The 23,914-nt window shown below is 41.1% G+C and overlaps 1 protein-coding gene across 3 annotated transcripts in view; it reads right to left on the bottom strand.

Moving 5' to 3' along the window:
• LOC149157695 (protein ALWAYS EARLY 3-like) overlaps positions 1–23,914 on the bottom strand; it is a 422,957-nt gene that overhangs the window by 243,691 nt on the left and 155,352 nt on the right. For all 3 annotated transcript variants that reach the window (XM_089435959.1, XM_089435960.1, XM_089435961.1), the window contains exon 6: positions 11,867–12,050. In XM_089435959.1, coding sequence (XP_089292085.1) covers positions 11,867–12,050 — 184 coding nt within the window. The remainder of the gene's footprint in view (positions 1–11,866; positions 12,051–23,914) is intronic.

The raw sequence follows: 23,914 nt of genomic DNA, 5'->3' as shown, positions 1-23,914 counted from the left end.
TGATATTAAATTTGAAATTTCAATGTCAATGTTCAATGTTTTATTTTTCTTCTTGTAAATTGGAAGATTTCAAAATTGAAAATTCATAACTTAAATTTCAATATTCAAATTTCATATATATTATAATTTATATAATATATATAAACTATGATATAGTATATACCCTCGACAAACTTGTGCACCGTGTTTCGAAAAGCGATGTACCTGTGCTCGTAGCTAAAAGGGTTAGAGCTTGCTTTGTATAATGTATGGCAGTTACTACTCCTATGATGATGTGGCAGCTCATCGCCCATCGAGGATTGGGACATGCAAGGTCTCCTTGTCTTCTATGAGATAGGGCAACATTAGCCCAAGAACCAAGCGATGGCCATATGAGTGAGGTAGAGTTCATGCATAGTTTTTTCCCACGTGCTATTTTTTAATGTCCCAGCCATCTTTTGCATTTTAATATCCTTTTATTTTATTTTCTGGCCATCATATGCTCTTTCTTGTTTTTTTAGCTACATCAACCTCCTGAGGCAAAATTCCAGGCCCAACTCAAGTATGTGGATGTGGAAGGGGGTTTGCCAAATCCCAAAGGATCCATGGTTAGTTGAACCAAAAGAATGGAGGTGAGATAAGGGCTTGTAATGTGACATGGACAGTGGTAAGTATCGAATAGTGTAATATTCCCGATTGGAAAATAACAGTAAATACAAAAAACGTGAACTAGGAATGACAATTAAAATTAAAGTCCAAGCACCCAAATCAGAACGTCATAGAAAATAAGCAGAATAACTAAGCCATTTTATTAATCAATGGGAATTTGAGTACATAATGAGTAAGAACAATGGAACTTGGGCTTGCTATGCAAGCTATGCAAACCCCAGGTGAAATCTCGTTGACCCAACTACTAAAATGGCTCCAAACTGATAATGCACACTACCCAAAAAAATTATAGGCTGCCAAATGGAATTGGTCGTCCTACTCCAAATAATGCCCGGAATGCTCTGAAATTCCAGCTGCAAGATCCTCTCCTCAAACCTGAAAAATACCCAGAAAAGGTTTGGCCTATCTCCAAGCCAAAGTGGAACCCATAAAATGGTGCAAATTCTCCAACTAACCAATAATTCACCCTGCTATAAGAATGAGGATTTCGAGCCCAAATATCGCCCGCAAAATTTCGTAAAATTAGTTTGAAACTCCTCTCAATAAACCCACAAAAAACCAAAAAGGGTTTGAGCATAATCCACCAACCCCCAGTGACCCCCAACTAGTGTGAATTGCCCAATCTGGCCAAAAAACGCCCCACAATTTTGATACTCCTGAATTATTTCCAAATCTACCACGAGAAATTTCTCCCAGCTTCGGCTAAATTCTCCACTGAGAAATACCTCCTACCTCCAACCCTTATCTCTACTGACTCCTCTTCTCTAAACCCCTATGCAACACTTGCTTAATAGCTTATGTGCCCTTGCCAAAAGATAGAAAAATTGACCCAGGTAATAGCCTCCAATCCAGCTCGATAAATCACTATCCAAACTCTGATCTAACAATAGGAAAAATACCTGCGAAATCTCGGAGCCTATAGCCCACGCTTGCTCCCACAATGTGCTCCACAAAAAACCTCTGCGCCTAAGAAAAACACACTGTTGAATAAACTCCTGCACTGATGTACAATGGAAGCTCTAAATTGAACTCCCCAAATTGCCTCACTTGGGTGACACTCGAAGTTCTCCAGAATGAGGGTGGAATTTCGCTTGGAATTCCTGGTGTTAAATAGCACTCTAGCCCTTGTGCTAAAGAGCTCCAAGAGAAGATGAAATACGAAGTGTAATAGACAAAAGATGATTAGCAAATGAGTCCATCCACTTTTTATAAATTCTCCCTATGCTTCTAGACTCCTTTTTTAATTATTATTTTATTGGTGTGGGCCATTTTCCACTAGGTGACTTTTGCGTCCATTTTAATAAAATAATGATTTTTCTGCCAATCTCCAATAAAATAACACTTGCCACCTTTCTCCAAAATAATATTTGCCCCTTTACTTAATATTACCAAAATTAGGCAAAATTCTCATCCTCACAAAATTGGGGATATTACAGTCCTCTTCACCAAAAATCGCTTGTCCTCAAGCAATGCCAGAATAAGCACCCCCTCTGCTTGCTAATCACCACTATCATCACTAGTAATACCATGGTCCCAAATGTGCCATCAATTCAATCCCAATCTCTGCATTGTCTAATCATGAAGGAATCTCTCAATACCAGGATCCCAAGACATCTTGATCAATGTGAAGCACCCTTTGCTCCACTCGTCGTCCAACCAAGTATAAGCTCCAAAAGCCCTCTCCATAATATCAATAAGTAGAGCATCATGATAATGTAGGACTCTGTCCAACTCTCCATGAAGCTTCCCTACCAAGTAGTCCACCTCATGCACACCAAGAGTAAACACTTGAAGATATAGCCCAATCCATGTGGTTATGAAGTCTCTCTCGCACGTGCTCCTCCTAATATCCTCTTGTTGACCAACCTGCCATGTTGATGAAGACCCCCACGCCATCAACGAGTCACTGAAGCCCAACGGAAAATCTGAGTGATCTCCCCCTATAGCAGCCATCTCATCCCTAAAGGTCACTAAGTTGTCTAATACTGCGATGCCCGAGTCCAATGCTCGTCTCTAAAAAGTGCCACCATGTAATCGTTGTGCCACTTTGACTCGAATAGGCTACCCATCATGTGCACACTTCAACCTCCTCCCTTGAAACCTGGAGGTGAAATATCGACGAAGGCCAAGCTCATCCTACCCAGGTGTCCCTTTGATGTCAATATCTACCCACCCATCGCTAGTCTCGATCCTAAGCTACAACAAAAAAAAGCATGCCTCACCAAATAATGGAGGCCTAGGTAATTCCCCGTGTGTCAACCCCAAAATGAGCTAGATCGCCCTTTGTTATGGTCCTTCTCCTCACGAGATGGAGTGGCCTATCAACCAATTGAATCCTTGGATCCCCTAGCCAGACTTGTTGTGGCATAACTCTAACAACTGTTGGAATCTGTCTGTTCCTCATCCATTGTCCCTGCATGCAACCGACATCTAGGCCCCATATATCATGGACTAATCTGATGCATGCTAAATTGCCCCGTGTCTGCCACTACGTAGTACCGATGACTGTTGGAAGCCACATGTGCCAAAATTAACCCTTGAAGGCAGCTAATAGATGGGTATCTCATACTCGCAATCGACTCAGTATATGCGGACCCGTCCAGCTCCTGCCAACCATCACCATTGAGTCTACCATCTGCTCTCTTAATAATGTGCCAATATAATGTTCGGAGGTCAGACACATACTAGAAAGATGCCTTGGTCGTACACGGTATCCTTTGCTCATGCATGGCCCAAAGAGTCCCCCGGGTAAAAACTATGTTGCAGTGAGAAAGTTGTTGGAGGAAAAACTATGTTGCAGTAGGAAAGCTGTTGTCTATGACTATAACTATAACATAGTCCCCCAGGTAAAACTATGGCTATAAGAAATAGAGCAAAGAGTCCCCTAGATAAAAATTGTTAAAATTTGCAAATTCTTATATTAATAATTTACTCATTTGATTTCAATTTGAATTTTGCAATTGTTGAGTCTAAGTTTCAGCTTTCAAACTCATTTCCTAATACTTTTTTTCCTTCCACTCTTTTTGCATCCTATTGGTGGCAACAATTTAGTAGTGAATGCCCTCAATTGCAAAAATTTTCAAATAGAATTTTGAGCCAAACATGTAGTGCTTCAGGGTGTGAGCGGAATTGGAGTGTGTTTTAGCGTATACACACTAAGAAGAGGAACAGTTTGGAGCAAAAGCGGTTGAATGACATGGTTTTTGTTCAGTACAACCTTAGGTTGAGGCGCAATCAATTGCTGAATAAAACCCATGAAACAAGCAACATTGTCTTGGGTGACTTTGATCCAACATCAAAATGGGTTGTGGAGAGTCAAACACTAGCATTTGACAATGAAGACCTTTCTTGGTTGGACTTGAACCCACCTCCACAGGATACGGAGGCAGATATATCAGAAGCACCAGTGGCAGCTTCAGGGCCAAGGGAATCAAGCCATAATCCCATTGCAGACTTGGATGCTACTCATTCTTCAGATGAGGATGAGGAGGATGACGAGGATAATGATTTTGATGATGATTGCTCATTGATCACTGATTTGCTATAGTTGTAGCTTGAGCCTTGTAGTATTGTAGGTTGTAGTATAATACTATGATCTAGCATGTTATTTTGGACTATAAAGGCCTTTTAGAGCCTACTTCTTGATGTTTGTAACATTTTTAGCTCAGCAATGTTTTGCAATAACTGCTATTTTGGTTATATGCACTATTACTTGCTATATAAATGAGAGCTTTTGCATATTTTTGTATAAATGGTTTGGATTCATATGGATGTAAATGAATATATATGTTTTTTCTTTAAAATATGAATATTTTATGTGTTTTTGGTAAACCGATTTTCTTCCAGTTCTGGTCTAGTTTTAGTCCAATTCCGGCCGGTTCCTAGTCCACTAGGTTTTTCAATTCGATGAACAGTTCAATTCCAATAACATTGGTCCTAACATGCCCTATGGAAAGAGTGACACATGTCTCCCTTGTGACTAGCTCCCCAGGCGTAGACTCATTGATGAACGATATGCCATCCCTGCAGATGATCACCTCATCCCCCAACCTATAGTTGTCAACTCGTGCATCGACCTAATTCCACTACCGAGAAGTATTTCCCCTAGTGTGTTGAGTGTCATCCCAATATCTTGGGTGATCTCCCTATCCCCTAATGAGTTCCCATGGATACCATCGTGTATCGCTCATCTGCATCCCCGTTGATCGTGGGTGAACTACACCCAAAGGTATGCCCGGTGTCTTTGTCCATAAGTCTCCTTGGAGGCAACCCTCCAAGACCTCGTTGTGGGGCACCATATGCCCCTGCATCCCACCGAGTATCCTTGTACTGCTCAACTTGGCACTATACCCTACAGCGTATCCTTGTACACCACTGAATACCACGTGCTACCATTATGCCATCCTATATCGTCTTGTATCCTGCCCATGTCACTGTACATAGCACTCCCCACGTGTACTCAATGTGACGTGAGTCACTCGATGCAAACCAACATGCTACATCAAACAACCACGCATCTCCATGCTCCTCTACAAGCCATTTCTCATCACTGCGTACCTCTATACAACACTGGACGCTAGGGTCTAAACTTGGGTCTATATGCATCAAGTCACATCCCTTTGCATAACACTAGACTCTGCGGCATATCCTTGAGCACCCCTGGGTACCACTACCTATTGTCGTACCACCCTGTACCATATGCCACCCCGCATGTTCCAACGCATCCACCACTCTGCTAGTAAGCCCTCAATGATGTGGGCTATATCTCCCCGTCTGCCCTGAAAGACCTGAGCGGCCCAACTCCTCACATGCCAACGAGTATGACACTATTGTGCCTATCCTTAGTAGCTCTGGTGTCCAATATACCAATGAGAGAGCATTGTCTCCATGTAATGCCCTATCTAGTGGCTTGTTGATGCCACCTCCTCCTACCAGCTCCTGCCAGAGTAGGCTAATCACCCTGTGACTCCACGCACAGTCAATATGCCAAGACAACATATGAAATTCGTCTGCTCCCCTGTCAAATCATCTTGTCATTAGTGTTCTTCGGGGCTCAGATGGAGATCTAAAAATGTGTGTGCGCCCAAACATCGAATCCATCACACAACTACTACCATCACCTATCGGCTCTATGATGTGATGGGAAATCCCACTTGGATCCCAACAACAGTATAACCCTCGAGTCCCTCGAGAAATCCATGGCCTCTGCTGAAATGTAGCCATGGATGTATCCAACCGCCTAGCCTGCTCCATCAGGTACTAGCTCAGTACCTCTCAGAGTCTCACCATCCAATCCCAAAGGAGGGATCAAATGTACAATCCCCTGTGGAATGAACATGCCCTCCGAGCTGATGCGGTCTCCTACTCAACTCATGTCGCTCAATCCTGCTAACCTGGCAATCCCCTCAAGTATGTCTAGACAACTCTGCCACCCTCAATCCAAAGCATACGGTTGGGCTAATAACATTGTAGATCCCGTCAATGTGCCTCTGAAATGAACTGTACTGAAATCCCAACATGTGGTCTTTATGCTACCCCTCATCAATGCCTAGCCCAAAGGATGGTTGCACATCCTCCTCCGTCATGGACTCAACATGAGCCTCCAACTGCTACTCCATAGAAAACCCAACACGCAAGACATGCGCGCTAGTCAACTGCAGGTGACTATCGTCATGTAACTCTCACATAGATCTAGATGTCTCTATACCTATCAGCTCCTCATCAATGGTGAAGATGTCCCCCTACACCTCATCAACATGTGGTGCGTTGTTATCACCCGAGTACTCTGACACAACCTCGGATACCTCATCAATGAATACCTTAATAGCGAATGGCATCTCATTAACAGGTGTGTGCTCAACTGTCTCCTCGCCCACGATGGCCCTTTCAACTACTCCTTCATCTTCTACATTAATCCTCCTCATCATCCCTACATACCCCTGAATCCCCATTGATTTTTGCATGTCTCTTAGTTCACAGAACTCCAAAAAAGAGAGGGATGCCTAAATGCCATGTCTCAATGACTGGTATGCCCTCCAATTTGTTGCCAATAACTCCACATTAGTTGCAATCATGTCTTGCCATCTTGATGCATTATCCATAATTTTGGTCATAATGCATTTGTTGTATAATTGAGAATGGTCTCGATTCCCAAATGTGGTATGAATTAGGTGCTTCCCCACATCAATAATCATTTGTTGCATCTTAATCACCTCATTCAAGGTTACTGCCATGTTGTTCGATTTTAACCTTTCTTTTTTCTTAATTATGGTCTTGTCATAGAATGAAGGGTTTCCCACAAGCTGAGTCAAGATTATGGCTCTGATACCACTGTAATATTCCTGATTGTAAAATAACAGTAAATACCAAAAACATGAAGTAGGAACGATAATTAAAATTGAAGTCTAAGCACCCAAATTAAAACACCATAGAAAATAAGCAGAATAGCTAAGCCATTTTATTAATCAATGGGTATATGGATATATAATGAGTAAGAACAATGGAACATGGGCTTGCTATGAAAGCTATGCAAACCCCAAGTGAAATATCGCTGACCCAACTACTAAAATGGCTCCAAACTAATAATGCACACTGCCCAAAAAAATTGTTATAGGCTGCCAAATGGAACTAGTCATCCTACTCAAAATAATGCCCAAAATGCTCTGAAATTGCAGCAGCAAGCTCCTCTCCTCAAACCTGAAAAATACCAAGAAAAAGTTTGGCCTATCTCCAAGCCAAAGTTGAACCCACAAAATGGTGCAAATTCCCCAACTAACCAACAATTCGCCCTGTTATAAGAATGAGGATTTCGGGCCTAAATATCGCTCGGAATATTCCTGCAAAATAAGTCAGACACTCCTCTGAATAAACCCACAAAAACCCAGAAAGGGTTTGAGCAAAATCCACCGACCGTCGGTGACCCCCAACAAGTGTGAATTGCCTAATCCGACCAACAACGCCCCACAATTTTGACACTACTGAATTATGCCCAAATCTACCACAAGGAATTTCTCCCACCTGCGGCTAAATTCTCCACTGAGAAATACCTCCTATCTCCAACCCTTATCTCTCCCAACACCACTTCTCCAAACCCCTACGCAACACTTGGTTAATAGCTTATGTGCCCTTGCTAAAAGATAGAAAAATTGACACAGGTAATAGCCTCCAATCTAGCTCGGCAAATCACTGTGCAAACTCCGATCTAACAATAAGAAAAATCCCTACAAAATCTCGGAGCCTCTAACCCACGCTTGCTCCGACAATGTGCTCCACAAAATACCTCTACGCCCAAGAAAAAATGCATTGTTGAATAAACTCATGCATTGATGTCCAATGGAAGCTCTGAATTGAGCTCCCCAAATTGCCTTACTAGGGTGACACTCTAAGTTCCCCGAAATGAAGGTGGAATTCCACTTGGAATTCCTGGTGCTAAACAGTATTCTGGCCCTTTTGCTAAACAACGCCAAGAGAAGATGAAATATGAAGTGTAATAGTCAAAAGATGATTAGCAAATGAGTCCATCCTCCTTTTATAATTTCTCCCATGCTTCTAGACTCCTTTTTTAATTATTATTTTATCAGTGAGGGTCATTTTCACTAAGTGACTTTTGCCTCCATTTTAATAAAATAATAATTTGTCGCCAATCTCCAATAAAATAATACTTGCCACCTTTCTCCAAAATAATATTTGCCCTTTTACTTAATATCACCAAAATTAGGCAAAATTCGCATGCTCACAAAATTGGGGATATTACAAATAGCGAGATATGCGACTATGCTATGTCAATCGGGGTTTTCCAAGTAGTGCCCTTCCTATACCCATTGGGCCATTAGGGGAGGTCGCACTAGACTAGGGTTGACAATTAAGCCCCCATTTAGGGCGAGGGAACAAGATCACGGTCAAAACCCTTACTTTTCCAGGTCACCCCATAATCCATGCCAAATACCCAACCACAAACAAGCATAAGAACCTAATTGCAAAATGAATAAAGTACCTTTTAATCACAAACCCACCTTCCAACATGTGCTCTCAACAGATGGGTGGGGAAGACTAATGAAAGTGGTGGAGATATGAATGGCATGTCGACATGAGCTATAGGTTGTTTCAAGGGTTGTTGGTTGGTCGGCTGGAAGAGATGATAGAAGAAAAGTTTCCTCTATGGGTTCACCAAGTAAAAAGTCTTGTTCGAATTTCTAAGTCTAACCCATTAGAAACCCTTCATGTACTTCACTGATTTATTCCTACCTACTTGTTCTGTTAATTAACAAGTTATTTACCATGTAAATATTGGAAATAAATACAAGTACATACTCAACACATTACGATCATCAACTGGATGAAACAGAAACAAGCACACAAGTGACACTGTTGTTTTTGGACTAATGTCCCCGGAAAAACCCAATGCGGGAAAACTGATGCAGCTATCTGAGGGTTTGATTTTATAAACAGTTTCAGAAAACAATCTGGGTGCCAAATCCGGCTCACCCAACAGAGAAAAATCTCGACAGTAGTACCTCTCTACTTGGAAGCAGATATTCTGGCTAAAACCCCAGATAAACACTCTGGTAGCTCCACAGCTCCAATCTGCCCCACGAAACCCTTGCGTCAGCTCTCTCTGGCCCAACGTCACTCTGGCTTGGCCTGCATCAGCCTCTGGAGGCACTGCGTCAACCCTCTGGCGCTGTGAATCACCCACGCTAGCCCTCTGAGGCACTGCGCAGCTCCTGGCTGGCTCTGCGTGAACCCCTGGCTGGTTCTGCGTCCCTCACTTTCAGCTACTGCGCTAATCCTTCTAGTACAATCTATGTCACTCTGTGTCTGTAGTCACTGCCCCTCAGCTGCAACTCTGTTCACTCTCTCAACTTTCTCAGCAAACACAGCCCCAAAAAGTCGAAATCTTGATCTCTTGGTGTGTTCTTCAAGTGACCCTCAAGCCTCCTCTTATACTTTTCTCGTTGACAATTCAACGGCCAAGATTAAGTCCCTAATCAATGGCTAAGATTAGATCTGACTTGATCCATGACTTTTGGACCCTTCTAACACAGTTTTATATTAATTCACATTAATATTTTATTTTTCCTAAGTTTAGACTTAAGAACTCCATTAAAAATATTAATTATTTTAATATCTCCCAAACCGTTTAAAATTTGCCCAAAACCTTTCTGGACATTGGAGATCTCATGTGCCTTAGCCTCTCCACCAATTTTCGTGGCTAGAGCACATCCGATGCTACCCCAAATCAACAAGTCTCATGGCAAGAGACCCTATAATCTTCAAAAATATTTGGAAACCATTATTGGTATAAACCTCTCCACAACCTGTCCTGAGACACTTATTCTTTGTCTGAATTTAATTCTCTGCTAATAGTTTCAAATCCTTCAATTTTCTAAAGTCTATATCCATGTCTTGAAAAATATATATCCAAGGAAAACAATGAAAATTGTCAATAAAGAAAGGCCATATTTAGCTCCCCAAAGAATTGAGTGGTCATAAACTAAAAAATGACACAATGAGCCGCTCCAATAGGTCAAGACACGTCTCTCTTTATGAAAAGACTTTCAATCATGATGTCCCAATATAAATCTTTTACAAACACCACTAGGTTGTTCACTCTACAAAAGGTCTTCAATATTTTGAAATGGTTTGCATGTCGCAAGGACCTGAAATTTGTATGACACAAATGATGATACCATAACCTACTAGTATTGTCAAAATTGGCCACAACAGCCACAAATCCTTTGCCTCTTGAAAGAAAACTAGGCTTCTCCAACTTGTAGATATGATCATATTTATCACAATATTTGAAGGCAACCACCATAAATCCATCAACAATGTCTTTTATTCCCCATCAATACAGCCTAAATTCCATCTTTTTATTTGTGTGAATGATGACGTAAAATTTAAATAGAAACCAGACAGCTCTACTCATGGAACATGGAATTCCCCAACTTTTGCAGTATCAATCAGAACATGACCACATACTAAAATATGTAAAGTTTTCACTGTTAACCACTCTATCCACTACAATGATGTTGAGAATTTTAGAGATGTCGGTGTTTTATCATATGCTTAACAGCTCCAGATTCGATAATTCATTCATTTGAAGTGGAGGAGGACCAATATGCAAAGTGCTTCGTAAGATGAATCCACTAGAAGATGCAAGACCATTATAAGATCTAAAAAATAAAATAGGCTTTATAGTATATACTGCTGGAGTCTAGAACCATTGGTAAAACGTTAGAAAATGGTAAGTTTTAGCCTGCTTTAAAACCATGTTGAGATTAAAAGGGTCAACAAAAGAACCGATGCAACAAAGTCTCCACCCAGTTTCAAATAGCCTCCTCCCAACTGTGCTAGAGAAAGTAAAAACCCAAACACAAGTGCTGCAAAACAGAAATACACAAGTGCACTAAGAGAAAGACGCCAATCACAAGACAGAATGTCAAAATTAAGCACATTGACACTAATAATACTTTGTATTTCATATCAAGATGATGACAAGATGAGATATACAAATGAGCTGGAATTGAGTATATTGACACAACAAAAGAGAGGCATCCCCTCAAGAGGGCAATATGGGCCAACAAAACGAGGGCACACAGCCCAAGAGGTTGTTGAGCCTACATATCGAATTTGAATATGTCAACCTTAACCACAACTAGTAATACAGAAGATAAAAAATAATAAAGAAAATGGCCTTAGCCATAATTACAAGTAATATTGATACATGAGATGTGGCCATATGTACAGATGACATAATATTTCCAATGCAAATCATGAAGTCTTAGACAAGTCTACGTAGACATCTATATAAGCACTAGATATCTGCTTCCTTTTCAATGTTCAACACATAAAATACAAAGCTAAACACTAAAACATTTGAACCAAATAAAGACAGATCTATCAACCCAAACTCCAGCATCACAAAATCATCAACTTGGATAGCAAAAACAGCCATATATCAAACCTTGCATTCTCATATTGCTTAATGAACAAAAATTCCAGCCAAAAAAATCAATGCATGACATCATTTCAGTTCGACATTGCAAATCATCACGTACAAGAACAGCCAGTAACAGTGTCACTGCTGTTCTGTATAACTTTTGTTGCATAAATAACCAATACTCCAAAAGGGAAATGGTATGTCTGGAAATTTTACAAAAAATGGAGGGCATTAATCATGACTCAATTTGAATAACTCAAGCATGTATAATAATACCTCCTGTTCTTTTCTTTCCAGGAGGTGAACAGCCAAAAACTGGCAGTGATCTAGTGTGCATAGTTGAGTAACAATCATCTGAGGAGTTTGCATTGCTTAGCTTATTGTTTGATTGAGATTTCTGTTTGGGATGCTTGGATCCCTCATATTCTTCAGAAGAGTCCCCATCACTGTTGCTTATATCCTGCAAAGAAAATAGGGTTTTATATTATTAACCACCTTCCCGTATATGAATCATCTTCCTTGTCTAAAATATACCATATGGTTGGTTATCAAATTTTCTATCTAAAACGGGAGAATAGAATCCAAAGCCAAATAAGCTGAGAACACAAGCTTTTAAGCTATGTAGATGTCAACTACAGAAAAATCTTTGAAAGCAAAAGTCAGAAAGCCAACAATATGAATTATGGGCATGACTCCTATCATCCTGGAAATCAAAATGAGTTATCCTGCATGTATGAATCTGCATTTAAGTAGAATTCTCCATCAGAAAAAGAATTTCATAGAAATCTCATTTGGTTCACCATGGCCTTCATTCCATGACACCATGTAGATTAGATAAGATAAGGTAAGAAAAGTTTATTAATGTCCAACAAAAAGTAGGTTATTCAAATAGAAGAGTTCAACTCCAGTGGGACATAGACCATCTAGTAAATCAACAACTGATAAACATCAAAACCAATTCAACACAAGTAGCCACAAAAATCCGTGGTTGATGATTCAAGCATATAGATTTTAAATACTGTAATTATAATACTTGTTATAAGCCATCCTTTCTTTACCCTTAAGTCCATATAATTATTTGCATTCTATACTTACTTATCGTGAAGGCATGTACCACACAAGAAGAGCTAGAATATTAACATCATGAAAACGGTCTCCAACCTTCACATCTTGGAACATCGCTCCACCAAAGAAACATGTATAAGGATGTCCAGAGTTAATGTTGTTTCTTTCTTGTTCTTTCTGTACCGAATTCCTGTTTTAATGTGTGCTGGCATGGTTCAATGTTGTTGAAGTTTCTAAGTTTACTTAGTTAAAAACCCTCCATGCACTTTATCTGATTTATTCCTACCTACTTGTTATTTTCCTTAACAAGTTATTTACAATTTAAATACTGAAAATAAACACTAGTGCATGCTCAACATATTACAGATCAGCAACTAAAAGAAACAAGAACAAACACACCATATGACACCATTATTTTTGGACTAATCTCCCCAGAAAAACCCAATGTGGGAAAACTAGTGCAGCTATCTGAGGGTTTTCTTATTAAGCAATATCAGAGTACAATCTAGGTGCCGAAACTGGCCTACCCAACAGAGAATTTCCTTGGCAGTAAAACCTCACAATTTCTGACAAATCTACTGGCTGAAACCCAGGATAATCCTTTCAGCAGCTACTCAGCACCAATTTGCCCCAAAAACCCAAGCCCCTGCCTAATCTGGACAGTGTCAGCCTCTCATATCTCAGCGTTGGCCCTACGTCAGCCTATATTGGCCTGTGTCAGCCCCTGGAGGCCATGCATCAGCTCTCTAAGCCTCTGCGTCAGCTACGCTGGCCCCTCTGGTGCTCTATGCAACACTTAGTTGCCTTTGCGTGGCCCTGTGTGAGCATTGGCTGCTCTTGTGTCTCTCTCTCTAGCTTCTCTACTACTATCCTAGCACTATCTCTGCCTCTTTGTTTCTTTGTACTCAATGCCCCTCAGTTGCTCTCCCTATCACTGATTCTATCTCTCTTAGCAAACCCCACTATAGAGAATAGAATGATTGATCACTCTGGTGTATTCTCCAAGTGACCCTCAAGCCTTTTCTTATACTTTTCCTGTTGACATCTAAATAGCCGAGATTAAGTCCCTAATCAACGGCTAAGATTAGATCTGCCTTGATCCGTGTTTTTTGGATCACTTTAACACAGATTCATATTAATACACATTAATATTTTATTTTCCCTAAGTTTAGACTTACGGACTCCATTAAAAATATTAATTATTTTAATATCTCTTGATCTGTTTAGAATCTGCCCAAACCTTTTCTGGGTATTCGAGATGTCATGTGCCCCAACCTCTCCACCAAATTTAGTGGCTAGAGCACATCCGATGCTACCCCAAATCAACAATTGTAATTTAACCTAAAGCCATATACCACAGATGTTTAGCATCATTTCTCCATAAAATACCACCATTGCACTCCTAAACCTTACAAGCATCATGTCATTCTTCTTCTTCCCAAGGAGGAAATACACCTTAGTGCTCCTTGTGAACAATGTGTGTAATATTCAATTCTGGCCACGTGCCAAGCCAACCTGTGGGTAGTTGTCAGTTTTTACACCCATTATTACACTTTATCACATTTTATTTTTCAAGGCAAGGTCTACCTAGTATCCTCCTTAGCACTAGTGCCTTAGCAACCAGTACAACTGCAACCCAATTATTAAAATCAACCCTCAAATTGAAAACCAGCTTTATGGAAGCATTGTTTTCTTTCTTAGGGGGATTAAAATTACTGCTTGTTTGAAACCATGGTTTTAACAATTTCTAGCACTGTGACAAAAATCTTAAAATTAACCCTTGAATCAAAGAGACTCTAGTAGTAGTGTTATTTTGGCAGCTCAAGGACAATTCCCTCCTTTGGACAGCCTTCCTCATCCAGAGAAGACCCTCTTTGCCCTTGGAAGAATTTAATTTGGTCAAGGAAAAATATTATTTTTAATGGAAAACCCACAAGTACACAAAAGTACAGGTTGGCCTAAAGTCATAATTGGGTCTCTAAAGAAGCATTTAAATCCACATCAAGGCAACCTCATTTAGACATCACATCAACACATCTTCTCTTCTCTCTCCTCTTGTGATTGGTTTGTACAAGTCTACAATCAAGGAAGTTGAGCTCACACATGTGAAGCGAAGGAGGCAATCTGAAATTTTTGCATTCACTTTTCTACTTGGAGAGTTTGACCAGCCATTAACCAAGTTTGACTTGTGTTACACAGTAATTTGTCACTGTCCTCATCTCAGTCCCTCTACTGTGTCATGTGTCAAATAGACATGTTCATATCTTCCCACTCATGTAAGAAGATTAAACAAATGCTCTCTGATGCTGAAGATTGACCCCTTTTTGACTAAGTTTATGCATCGTCGCTAGTAAACCCTCAAAATCTGCGATGGTTCTTTGTCATGCATTGTATCGTTTCAACGTCGTCGCTAGTTCCCATTTCATGACCCGCGACGATCCAGATTTCGCGAATTCGTTCCAACAGTCGGCCTTTTGGATGTCTCTGGACCTGGTTGTTGGGTCAGTGTCGGTCGCCCTTCCCCCTTTGGCATGGTAGTTCCGTCTTTTGTGCTGCTTGCCCTGAGGATAAGCTCCCTCTCCCTCATTTCATGGAGACTCCTTCTCCTATAAAATCACTCAGCATTGCTATGATCTGCTAGTTCCTTAGTTGCTAGTTCTTTTGGTTGTATAGTGTTGCTGTTGCTTTTGAGTTTGATAGATAGTTGGTGTGAATGTGACAAGTGTGGGATTGCTTTGTAGTTTGCAAGAAGGTGTGGAGTGCCCTTAACCTTGTGTAAAGCTTATGAATGAAAGAGGGATATATTGCTATTTGGGAGACCCATCTTTGAGAGTGAATGCTTGAAGAAACACACTGGTTGGACCCTCTGAGAAGGCTTGCAACGTCAAGACTTGGTTGTAAGCTTTGCTCTTGATTTATCATTAATACAATCAATGATGATTTCCTATGTCTTGTATGTAATTTACTTGATAGCTCATGACTTCATGACTTTATGAATAAATAGATCATTGTTGTTTCTCGGTTACGTGCCCTGTTGTTTCTTTGTGGTGTTTCAAGTCAATCGCTTGTTAAGGAGAAGGAAACAGAAGCTGGAGCAGCGCAACGGAACTTCATCGACCGCCGGTTTGAGGTAGGCCTCCAAGGATGACTATTTAAGGGAATTAATTGTTATTTTGTCCTTGCTGTGAATAGACCCACTCTAGGGCTAGAGGGGTTGCCTCTGTCCGCAGAGGGAACACTTTCCTGCATCACAAGTTGGCGACTCCGCTGGGGAAGTCCTTTGCATGTTTCTTCTCTTGTTTGCTCTTGTTTTGATTTTGATTTGGTGTCTTTTGAATTTTGGGGATAAACTATCAGTCTTTTCGATTACCTGGGTCAATCTGGGAAATCCCTTTATTATCTGTAGGATTGGTTGGTTTTTCTTTGGGAGTTTCTTGTTCATCTGTCAATGTTTTTAAGATCGTCGCTGAAGATAGCCTAGTAGTCGCGATGACATCGTTGATGTTATAGCTTTGTACCCGCGACTATTTGGCTTTCGTCTCGGGTTGCTAGTTTAATTCCCGCGACGACTCTTGAAATCGAACCGTCGCTGAAAATAGGTGTACTACAGCGACGGTCTCTAGTTGTCAGTGTAACACTAGCGACTAGTCTATAGTTGTCAGTGTAACACTTGCGCCGTCTCTAGTTGTCAGTGTAACACTAGCGACTAGTCTCTAGTTGTCAATGTAACACCCGCGACAATTCCTCTAAAGTTGTTTTTACAACTTTACCTCCTGAATTCATCAATCTTGTTTATCCCCTGTTGTTTCTTGTCTCTCATTAGCTTGTTTTGATTGCTTTTGGTTAGGGTACTGTCTCTTTGATTTCATTGAGTGAGTCTTGTGTTTTTAGACCATGTGACCTAGCCCTTTAGAAGTTTCGTCGAGAAACCATTTGCTTGGGTTACTTGTTTGTTCAAGCTTCATCCACAACCGTCTTGTGATTTGCTTGAGGCTTTTTTGCTGCTTGTTTTCTTGTTGGTTGATTTTTAGTGTCGAGTATTGAACCAATTTTTTATGTTGATTCGATTTCTTCACTACCAAGCATAGATCACAATTGTTTGATCGATCAGTTCACACTTGCTTGCTTGTCTCTTTAAATTCAAAAAAAAAAAATCAAAAGTTTGCATTCATTTAGCATACAAAGTGAAAGTACATTTGCATTACGAATTTTCATGTTTGAGAAATTGGAAAGCGAATTTTAAATCTTTCATTAGTAGTATCGATGCATCGTGAGATTAATGTATTGATGCATTGTGTTTCTTAGTGTTTGCATTTGCTTTTCTTGGTTTGGGAATGAACTCTATACCTTTCTGTAAGTAGGTGTTCATCGAAATGAAAGATGCTTTACTCATTCTAGCTACATCCTAGGTTTTTGATATACATACAATACGGCCTGGAAACTGAAACATAATTCATGATAAACTCTAAAATGAACTGAATGAACTTAACAACGCATTGGAACATAACGCACACTATTTAGAGGTCTAGGCTAGAGACGTGCTCTGGCGTCGTTAAGCCTAGTCACTATTGTTTTCACTCAAGGTTGGGTGATTCCTCCTTCTGTGACTCAATAGTGGTCTAGTACACAATTGTGCTCCCAGTAACGTCGAGTATATGTTGGGAGACCCCACTAGGTTATCATCCTATATCCTTAGGAAGCCATGTTTGCCACCTTGCAAACCGTAACGCACCAAGCACAACATTTAGGAAGATTGACTGTCGTACAGAAAGTCCTTGGTTTTCATATGATCGCCAAGGTGTATATGTAATTTTATGGGATGTTTGGTAAACCTTTTGCCTAGTTCTCCAGAGTAGTCACTTTCGTTCCTTTTCGGACTCCTTAAAAGAAAAGGTCCATCTGAGCACTTGTTCTTTCAAGCTCATTAAACCTCGAAAGAGATAGAGTCACCTTTTCGTTCTTTTCTCGACTCTTGAAACATGAAAAGGTCAAGTTTTGTTCCTGTGTCATAAAAATTTACTGCCCACGAAATATTCATGGTAACAGTAAAAGTTCTTAGTTGTGATAAGAGTGTTTCTCAGGCTCGTTCTCGATGGCAACAGTCCCTAAGTCCACCGGTCAAGGTCTTCCCCCAAATGGAAATCCTGGTCTATTTCCTCCTTTCGGAAATGTCGGTGCTTCGTATATGGCAACACTGTCCTTGCCTGGATTAACCATCGGTTTACCCGTTTGGTTGTTTTCAACCTCAGTGGTCCCGAGTGTCATGATTCCTATTCCACCGTCTCCTTCGTCCGAACCACGACACGATGATTCCAAGGTTAAGCCTACGCCTTCTTCCCCTGTTTCTTCCTCCTCCTCTCCTCCTTCGCCTAGTGAAAGTTTCAAATCTAGTAACCAAGAGACTAAGAAGAAGAACAAGAAGAAGTCTGATAAACGCGAGGCCACCTGTGCAGCTACTGCTCCGAGTACATCTCAGGTCGGACCACCTTCTGCTCCTCCGCGGAAGGTTAAGTTTCCTTGTAAATTGTGCAAGGATGACCATCTTCTTCGTGATTGTCCTGCTATTCCTAGGATCTTAGAAGTATGGTCTCACGATCTATCTCATCCCTCGTCGTCCTCTGAAGCTGATGGCGATGCTACCCTATCAACTGGCCACGGTAAGAAGAAAGGGAAGATTCGATTCCCCTATAGGCTATGTGAAGGCAACCATCCCCTTCACCTTTGTCCGCTCATGGATAAAGCTTCCGCCGTTTTAGAAAATCTTACATCTTCACCCCAACTTCCTGTTGGTTATCAGAGGCTCTCTTCAGACCCTCTCCCCATCGACAAAGAGATTGAGTTAGAATCTTCTCTTGTCTGTCCTCCTTCCGAGCCTGGTTGTGCTCTACCTATTCCTGACCAACCATTGGTCGGAAAGAGTGTCGACTTGGTCTCACCACCCATTGATCACTCTGTTTCGGAAGAGCATCATGATTACACTACTCATGTTCTTCTTGTCTCGTCATATTCTCCCGAATCCAAAAATGACCCTCCTATCCCCGCTGATCAAGAGAGTCCTTCTTCGGTTCCTGTAAAGCATGGGGGCAGTCATATGATACCCCCACCAAGTAGTTCAGTCGTTTCCTTCGACTGGAGTCATTTGACTGCATTCTGCCTTCCATCTTATGTGCCTTTCCATATTACAGTACATGCCTATGATAACGCAGTACCTGGCACTATCTTGGATGAGGGTGCGTCTATCAATCTTATGCCTTCCACTACATGGCAAGCTTTGGGCTCCCCACAGCTTGTGCTAGTCACACAGAATCTGTTGGCGTTTGACAGAAGAACCAGTCAACCCTTAGGGATCTTCCCGAAGCTTCCTTTTACTTTGGGGGGCAAAACCATCTATATAGACGTCATGGTTGTCCAAGGTGCTTTAGATTTCAGTCTTCTCCTTGGCCGTGACTATGTTTATGCCATGGGGGCCCTTGTCTCTTCACTTTTCCGTGTGCTTTGTTTTCCACACGATGGAAGAATGGTGACCATTGATCAATTATCGTTCTTTAGTCCCCTGGTGCCTCCTACGCAGCCGTCATGCCCTTTCGGTTCTTTCTCGCAAGCAGTACCTTCCTTGCCACAGGTCAATTATGTGGCTACCCGTTCCGTCTCTGCCTCTACTGATGATCATGTAGATGGTCTCGTACATCATGTACTGGGGGCATTGGAACTCGATCTGTCATTGAAGTCTAATGACATGTGTTTCTCCTGGAGTATGTTTCTTCCATCTCGCGAGGACATCTTGGGAGCCATGTTCTTATATGGCCCATGAACAAGAGTCCTGAGGAGAGTTATTTTCTTGTGTCAACCTCGTTAAAAAATGAAAAAAGGATCATGGAGCACAGTTCCTTGTCTTGTGCCAAGCTCATTAAAAAATGAAACAAGGAGTCCCGACGATAGTTTTGATCTTGTGTCAACCTCGTTAAAAAATGAAACAAGGTGTCCGAGGATAGTTTTGATCTTGTGTCAACCTCGTTAAAAAATGAAACAAGGAGTCCCGAGGATAGTTATTTTCTTGTGTCGACCTCATTAAAAAATGAAACAAGGTGTCCGAGGATAGTTTGTTCTTGTGTCAACCTTGTTAAAAAATGAAACCGTGTGTCACGAGCATAGTTCCTTGTCTTGTGTCAAGCTCGTTAGAAAATGAAACAAGGATCATCGAGCATAGTTCCTTGTCTTGTGTCAAGCTCGTTAAAAATTGAAACAAGGGTTATCAGGATAGTTCTTTTACTGTGTCAACCTCATTAAAAAATGAAACAACTCCCTTTCCAAATCGAGTCTTTGATTAAGATCTCTTAAAATCCAAGTCGAGTCTTTCCAAGATCTCGAAAGTGAACCTTCATTCCATCCACCCCATTGAATGCAATGAAGCTTGGGGGGCATGTACCTCGATTTGCGTCATTATGCCTCGGGGCATGCGAACTCATAACAAGCATAGTTTTTCGTTTCAAGCTTGTGTAAACATGAAACTGAATCCAAGCAAAGTTCTCCATGGTTCAAGTTTGTGTAAAAATGAACCCATAGCCGACTTACACCTCGTGATTGTCGTTTTTATCTGCCAGATGAGCCTTGGTTGTTTCATTCCATCGCCACCATCTCTTTGGCCGATCATATGCTTTCACTTGGTTGTTTTTCCTTTCCTGAGGAGCCGCATCGATGAGTGGTTTTATTGGCCAACCTCTTGACCATTACATGTTTTGAGCAGTTCCACCATTGTCGGAACCAATTGCTACCCTTTATACCACTCGTTCCTCTAGGACAAGTCTTCTTTAAGCTCTTTTCCGACTTATAAAAGATGAAAAGATTGCCGAGTTTTTCCTTTTAGCTCGTTAAATAGAATAAGAGGCAGTACGCTTTGAGCTCTTTTCCAAACGTATAAACACGAAAAAATTGTTGGACTTTAGAGTTTCAGGTTCAATATTGGCTACGAAACGACGTATCTTCAATCGCTTTTCTACTCTTTCGGATCGAGGTCACTAATGATAAAAAGTACTCCTTGATCGTAACGGTCAAGCGGTTCTCTCAAGAATTGTTTTATACTTTTTCGAGCTCGAGAGACACAAATCTACGAAAAAGAACCCCCTGGAGTTTTCTTTTCCGTGTCTTTTTCAAACTCTCTAAACATGAAAAAGACTCCGAGTTTTACCTATGTCGGACTCGTTAAACCCTGATGACATTGGACTCGTCACCATGACGAGACTCGAGCTTCTCCTCCCTAGGGCTCGTTAAACTATTACTAGGTTGGATTCGACCGAAGGTCGAACTTATATTACAAGCATATGCTATCCCCTTCAAGCTTATTTTCAAAAAATAATTGGAGTACTCGCCAGCCATGATGGGGGAAAATTTGGAAGTTGTCATTGGATACCTGCGGCAGCTAGTCACTCTTAAACATCAACACTTTTGCTTCTTGTCGGGTTGGGATATCCATACATCGTCATTTGGCTTTCCAGGGTTTTTGGGTTGCCATTTAGCCTTGTTCCATCTGATCCATGCTGTCTCCATCAAGCCTCTGATCCCTTGGTACCTAAATGCTACCACCCTCCAGAGTCGTGTTGCCAACATGTTCAAGAGTATAATCCTTTTGCAATTCGCATCCTTACCTCCTCCTCTGATACTCTGTTTCACCATCTACCACTTGTTCCTTATCTCGTGTCATTGATGGAGGAAACATTATGGCCCTCCTGCGATGGATCATCTCTTGTCGACGTCAACTCATTATCCAGGAGATTGATCTAGAGATCCCCTTTGGTACCTTGAAGCTTGCATGCCTCAATGGCGAGTTCTTCGTGTCTGACAATCGACTTTCATCATTGGTCGTCGATTGGGTGATTTCGCGAGTGTTCGACTTCAGTTCATTCTTCACACTTCATGGATTGTACTGGACAGTACCTTGAGAGCCATTGGCATTATTGGTGGTTTCTCTCGCGCTTGTTAACAGTTTTCATCATTGACCGGTAATCAAGCGACTTTCTATCATGCTCGACTTCAGCACATTTGTTCGCATGCTAGAATTTGTACTATGATCGGTTGGGTTTCAAGACCCTGAACTAAGATTACATATGTTTGGGCTATGTGGATTGGTTCGTGATTGCATACATGACTCTTTGATGGATGGCTGCGACCATACCTGAGTCTTCATGGATGGCTGCGACCATACCCTTATCATTATCATGGTCTTATCAACTGGGTGGTTGCGTCCATACCACAGACCAAGTTTGTATGTCGTTTGGATGGCTGCGCCCATGCCTAGACTATATGTATTTCACTATCAGAGATATCAGATACTTACGCCTGCAGGTTCTTCAAGGTGGTGTTCTAGTTTAGACAGTTTTGTAAAGCATTTCACCCCTCCCACTCTCTCGGGCTTCATGCCTTAGGGGGCATCTGTTACACAGTAATTTGTCACTATCCTCATCTCAGTCCCTCTACTGTGTCATGTGCCAAATAAACATGTTCATATCTTCCCACTCATGTAAGAAAATTAAAGAAATGCTCTCTGATGCTGAAGATTGACCCTTTTGACTAAGTTTCTGCATAGTCGCTAGTAAACCCTCAAAATCCGCGACGGTTCTCAGTCATGCACTGTATCGTTGCGACGTCATCGCTAGTTCCCATTTCATGACCCGCGACGATCCAGATTTCGCGAATTCGTTACAACAGTCGACCTTCTAGATGTCTATGGACCTGGTTGTTGGGTCAGTTTGGGTCGCCCTTCCCCCTTTGGCATGGTAGTTTCGTCTTTTGTGCTGCTTGCCCTCAGGATAAGCTTCCTCTCCCTCATTTCATGGAGACTCCTTCTCCTATAAAACCACTCACCATTGCTATGATCTACTAGTTCCTTAGTTGCTAGTTCTTTTGGTTGTACAGTGCTGCTGTTGCTTTTGAGTTTGATAGATAGTTGGTGAGAGTGTGACAAGTGTGGGATTGCTTTGTAGTTTGCAAGAAGGTGTGGAGTGCCCTTAACCTTGTGTAAAGCTTATGAATAAGAGAGAAGGATATATTGCTATTTGGGAGACCCATCTTTGAGAGCGAATGCTTGAAGAAACACACTGGTTGGACCCTCTGAAAAGGCTTGCGACGTCAAGACTTGGTTGTAAGCTTTGTTCTTGATTTATCATTAATACAATCAATGATGATTTCCTATGTCTTGTATGTAATTTACTTGATAGCTCATGACTTCATGACTTTATGAATAAATAGATCATTGTTATTTATCGGTTACGTGCTTTGTTGTTTCTTTGTGGTGTTTCAGGTCGATCGCCTGTTAAGGAGAAGGAAACGGTAACTGGAGCAGCGCAACGGAACTTCATTGACCGCCAGTTTGAGGTAGGCCTCCAACGATGACTATTTAAGGGAATTAATTGTTGTTTTGTCCTTACTGTGACTAGACCCACTCTAGGGCTAGAGGGGTTGCCTCTGTCCGCAGAGGGAACACTTTCCTGCATCACAACTTGGTATTTTGACTTGCAAAATTTCGATTTTTGGAGGCTGAATTTTTCTATGGACAAACCAAACTTTTCTGGGCTGTTTGACTGAACTTGACCGTAGACATTTGACTTCAATTTGCCTGCAGGTTTGACAACAAATTCTCTCTCCTTTCACTGAGCTGCTTTTGGGACTGTTTTGACTTGACTTTGACCAGCAAAGGAGACTGAATATTTTGAAATTTGATAGAGCCGATTTGCAAGTTGTTTGACCATTAACTTGAGGACTGGTTAGGGCATCTTTGACAGCTATTGACTGCTGTTGATTTTGACAGACATTGCAAAATTGACTTGTCGACCAGATTTGACTCTTCGGCTCATCTCATGGATATTGGTTACTGAATTGTTAGATAGTCAAAGTTGTTGACCTTTGACTCACTATTGTTGAATTGGAACATTGTATCTCTTTGCTGAACATTTAATGACAACCTAATAGAAGAATTTGAAAGGGTTTTCCCCCTTGTGCGGTTTTTCGCTTGCCTTTGACCAAATCATGTGTCTCTTGTCATTGCTCTTGGTTGTCTTCTATTGCATATTGGATTCACTGTTCTATCTACAATTGCTATTTGTCGTTGGAAGATTATTTTTGTTTAAAAGTGATTGCTAACTAAAGAAATAATTAGGCAAAGTAATTGTACTAAGCATAGAACAGTGTAAAATTAGCATCACCCTTTCTACTGCAAACTTAAAATCACAATCTTGTTGAATCTATGGCACAAAAAAAAAAATTCAT

The sequence above is a fragment of the Pinus tabuliformis genome, chromosome 5_2 (assembly GCF_031772625.1).
Source record: "Pinus tabuliformis cultivar Carrire ecotype Pingquan chromosome 5_2, CPIR1, whole genome shotgun sequence".
In the NCBI taxonomy this organism is placed as follows: Eukaryota; Viridiplantae; Streptophyta; class Pinopsida; order Pinales; family Pinaceae; genus Pinus; species Pinus tabuliformis.
The sequence above is the reverse complement of the archived record's forward strand: the minus strand, read 5'-3'. Positions and strand labels throughout refer to the sequence as shown.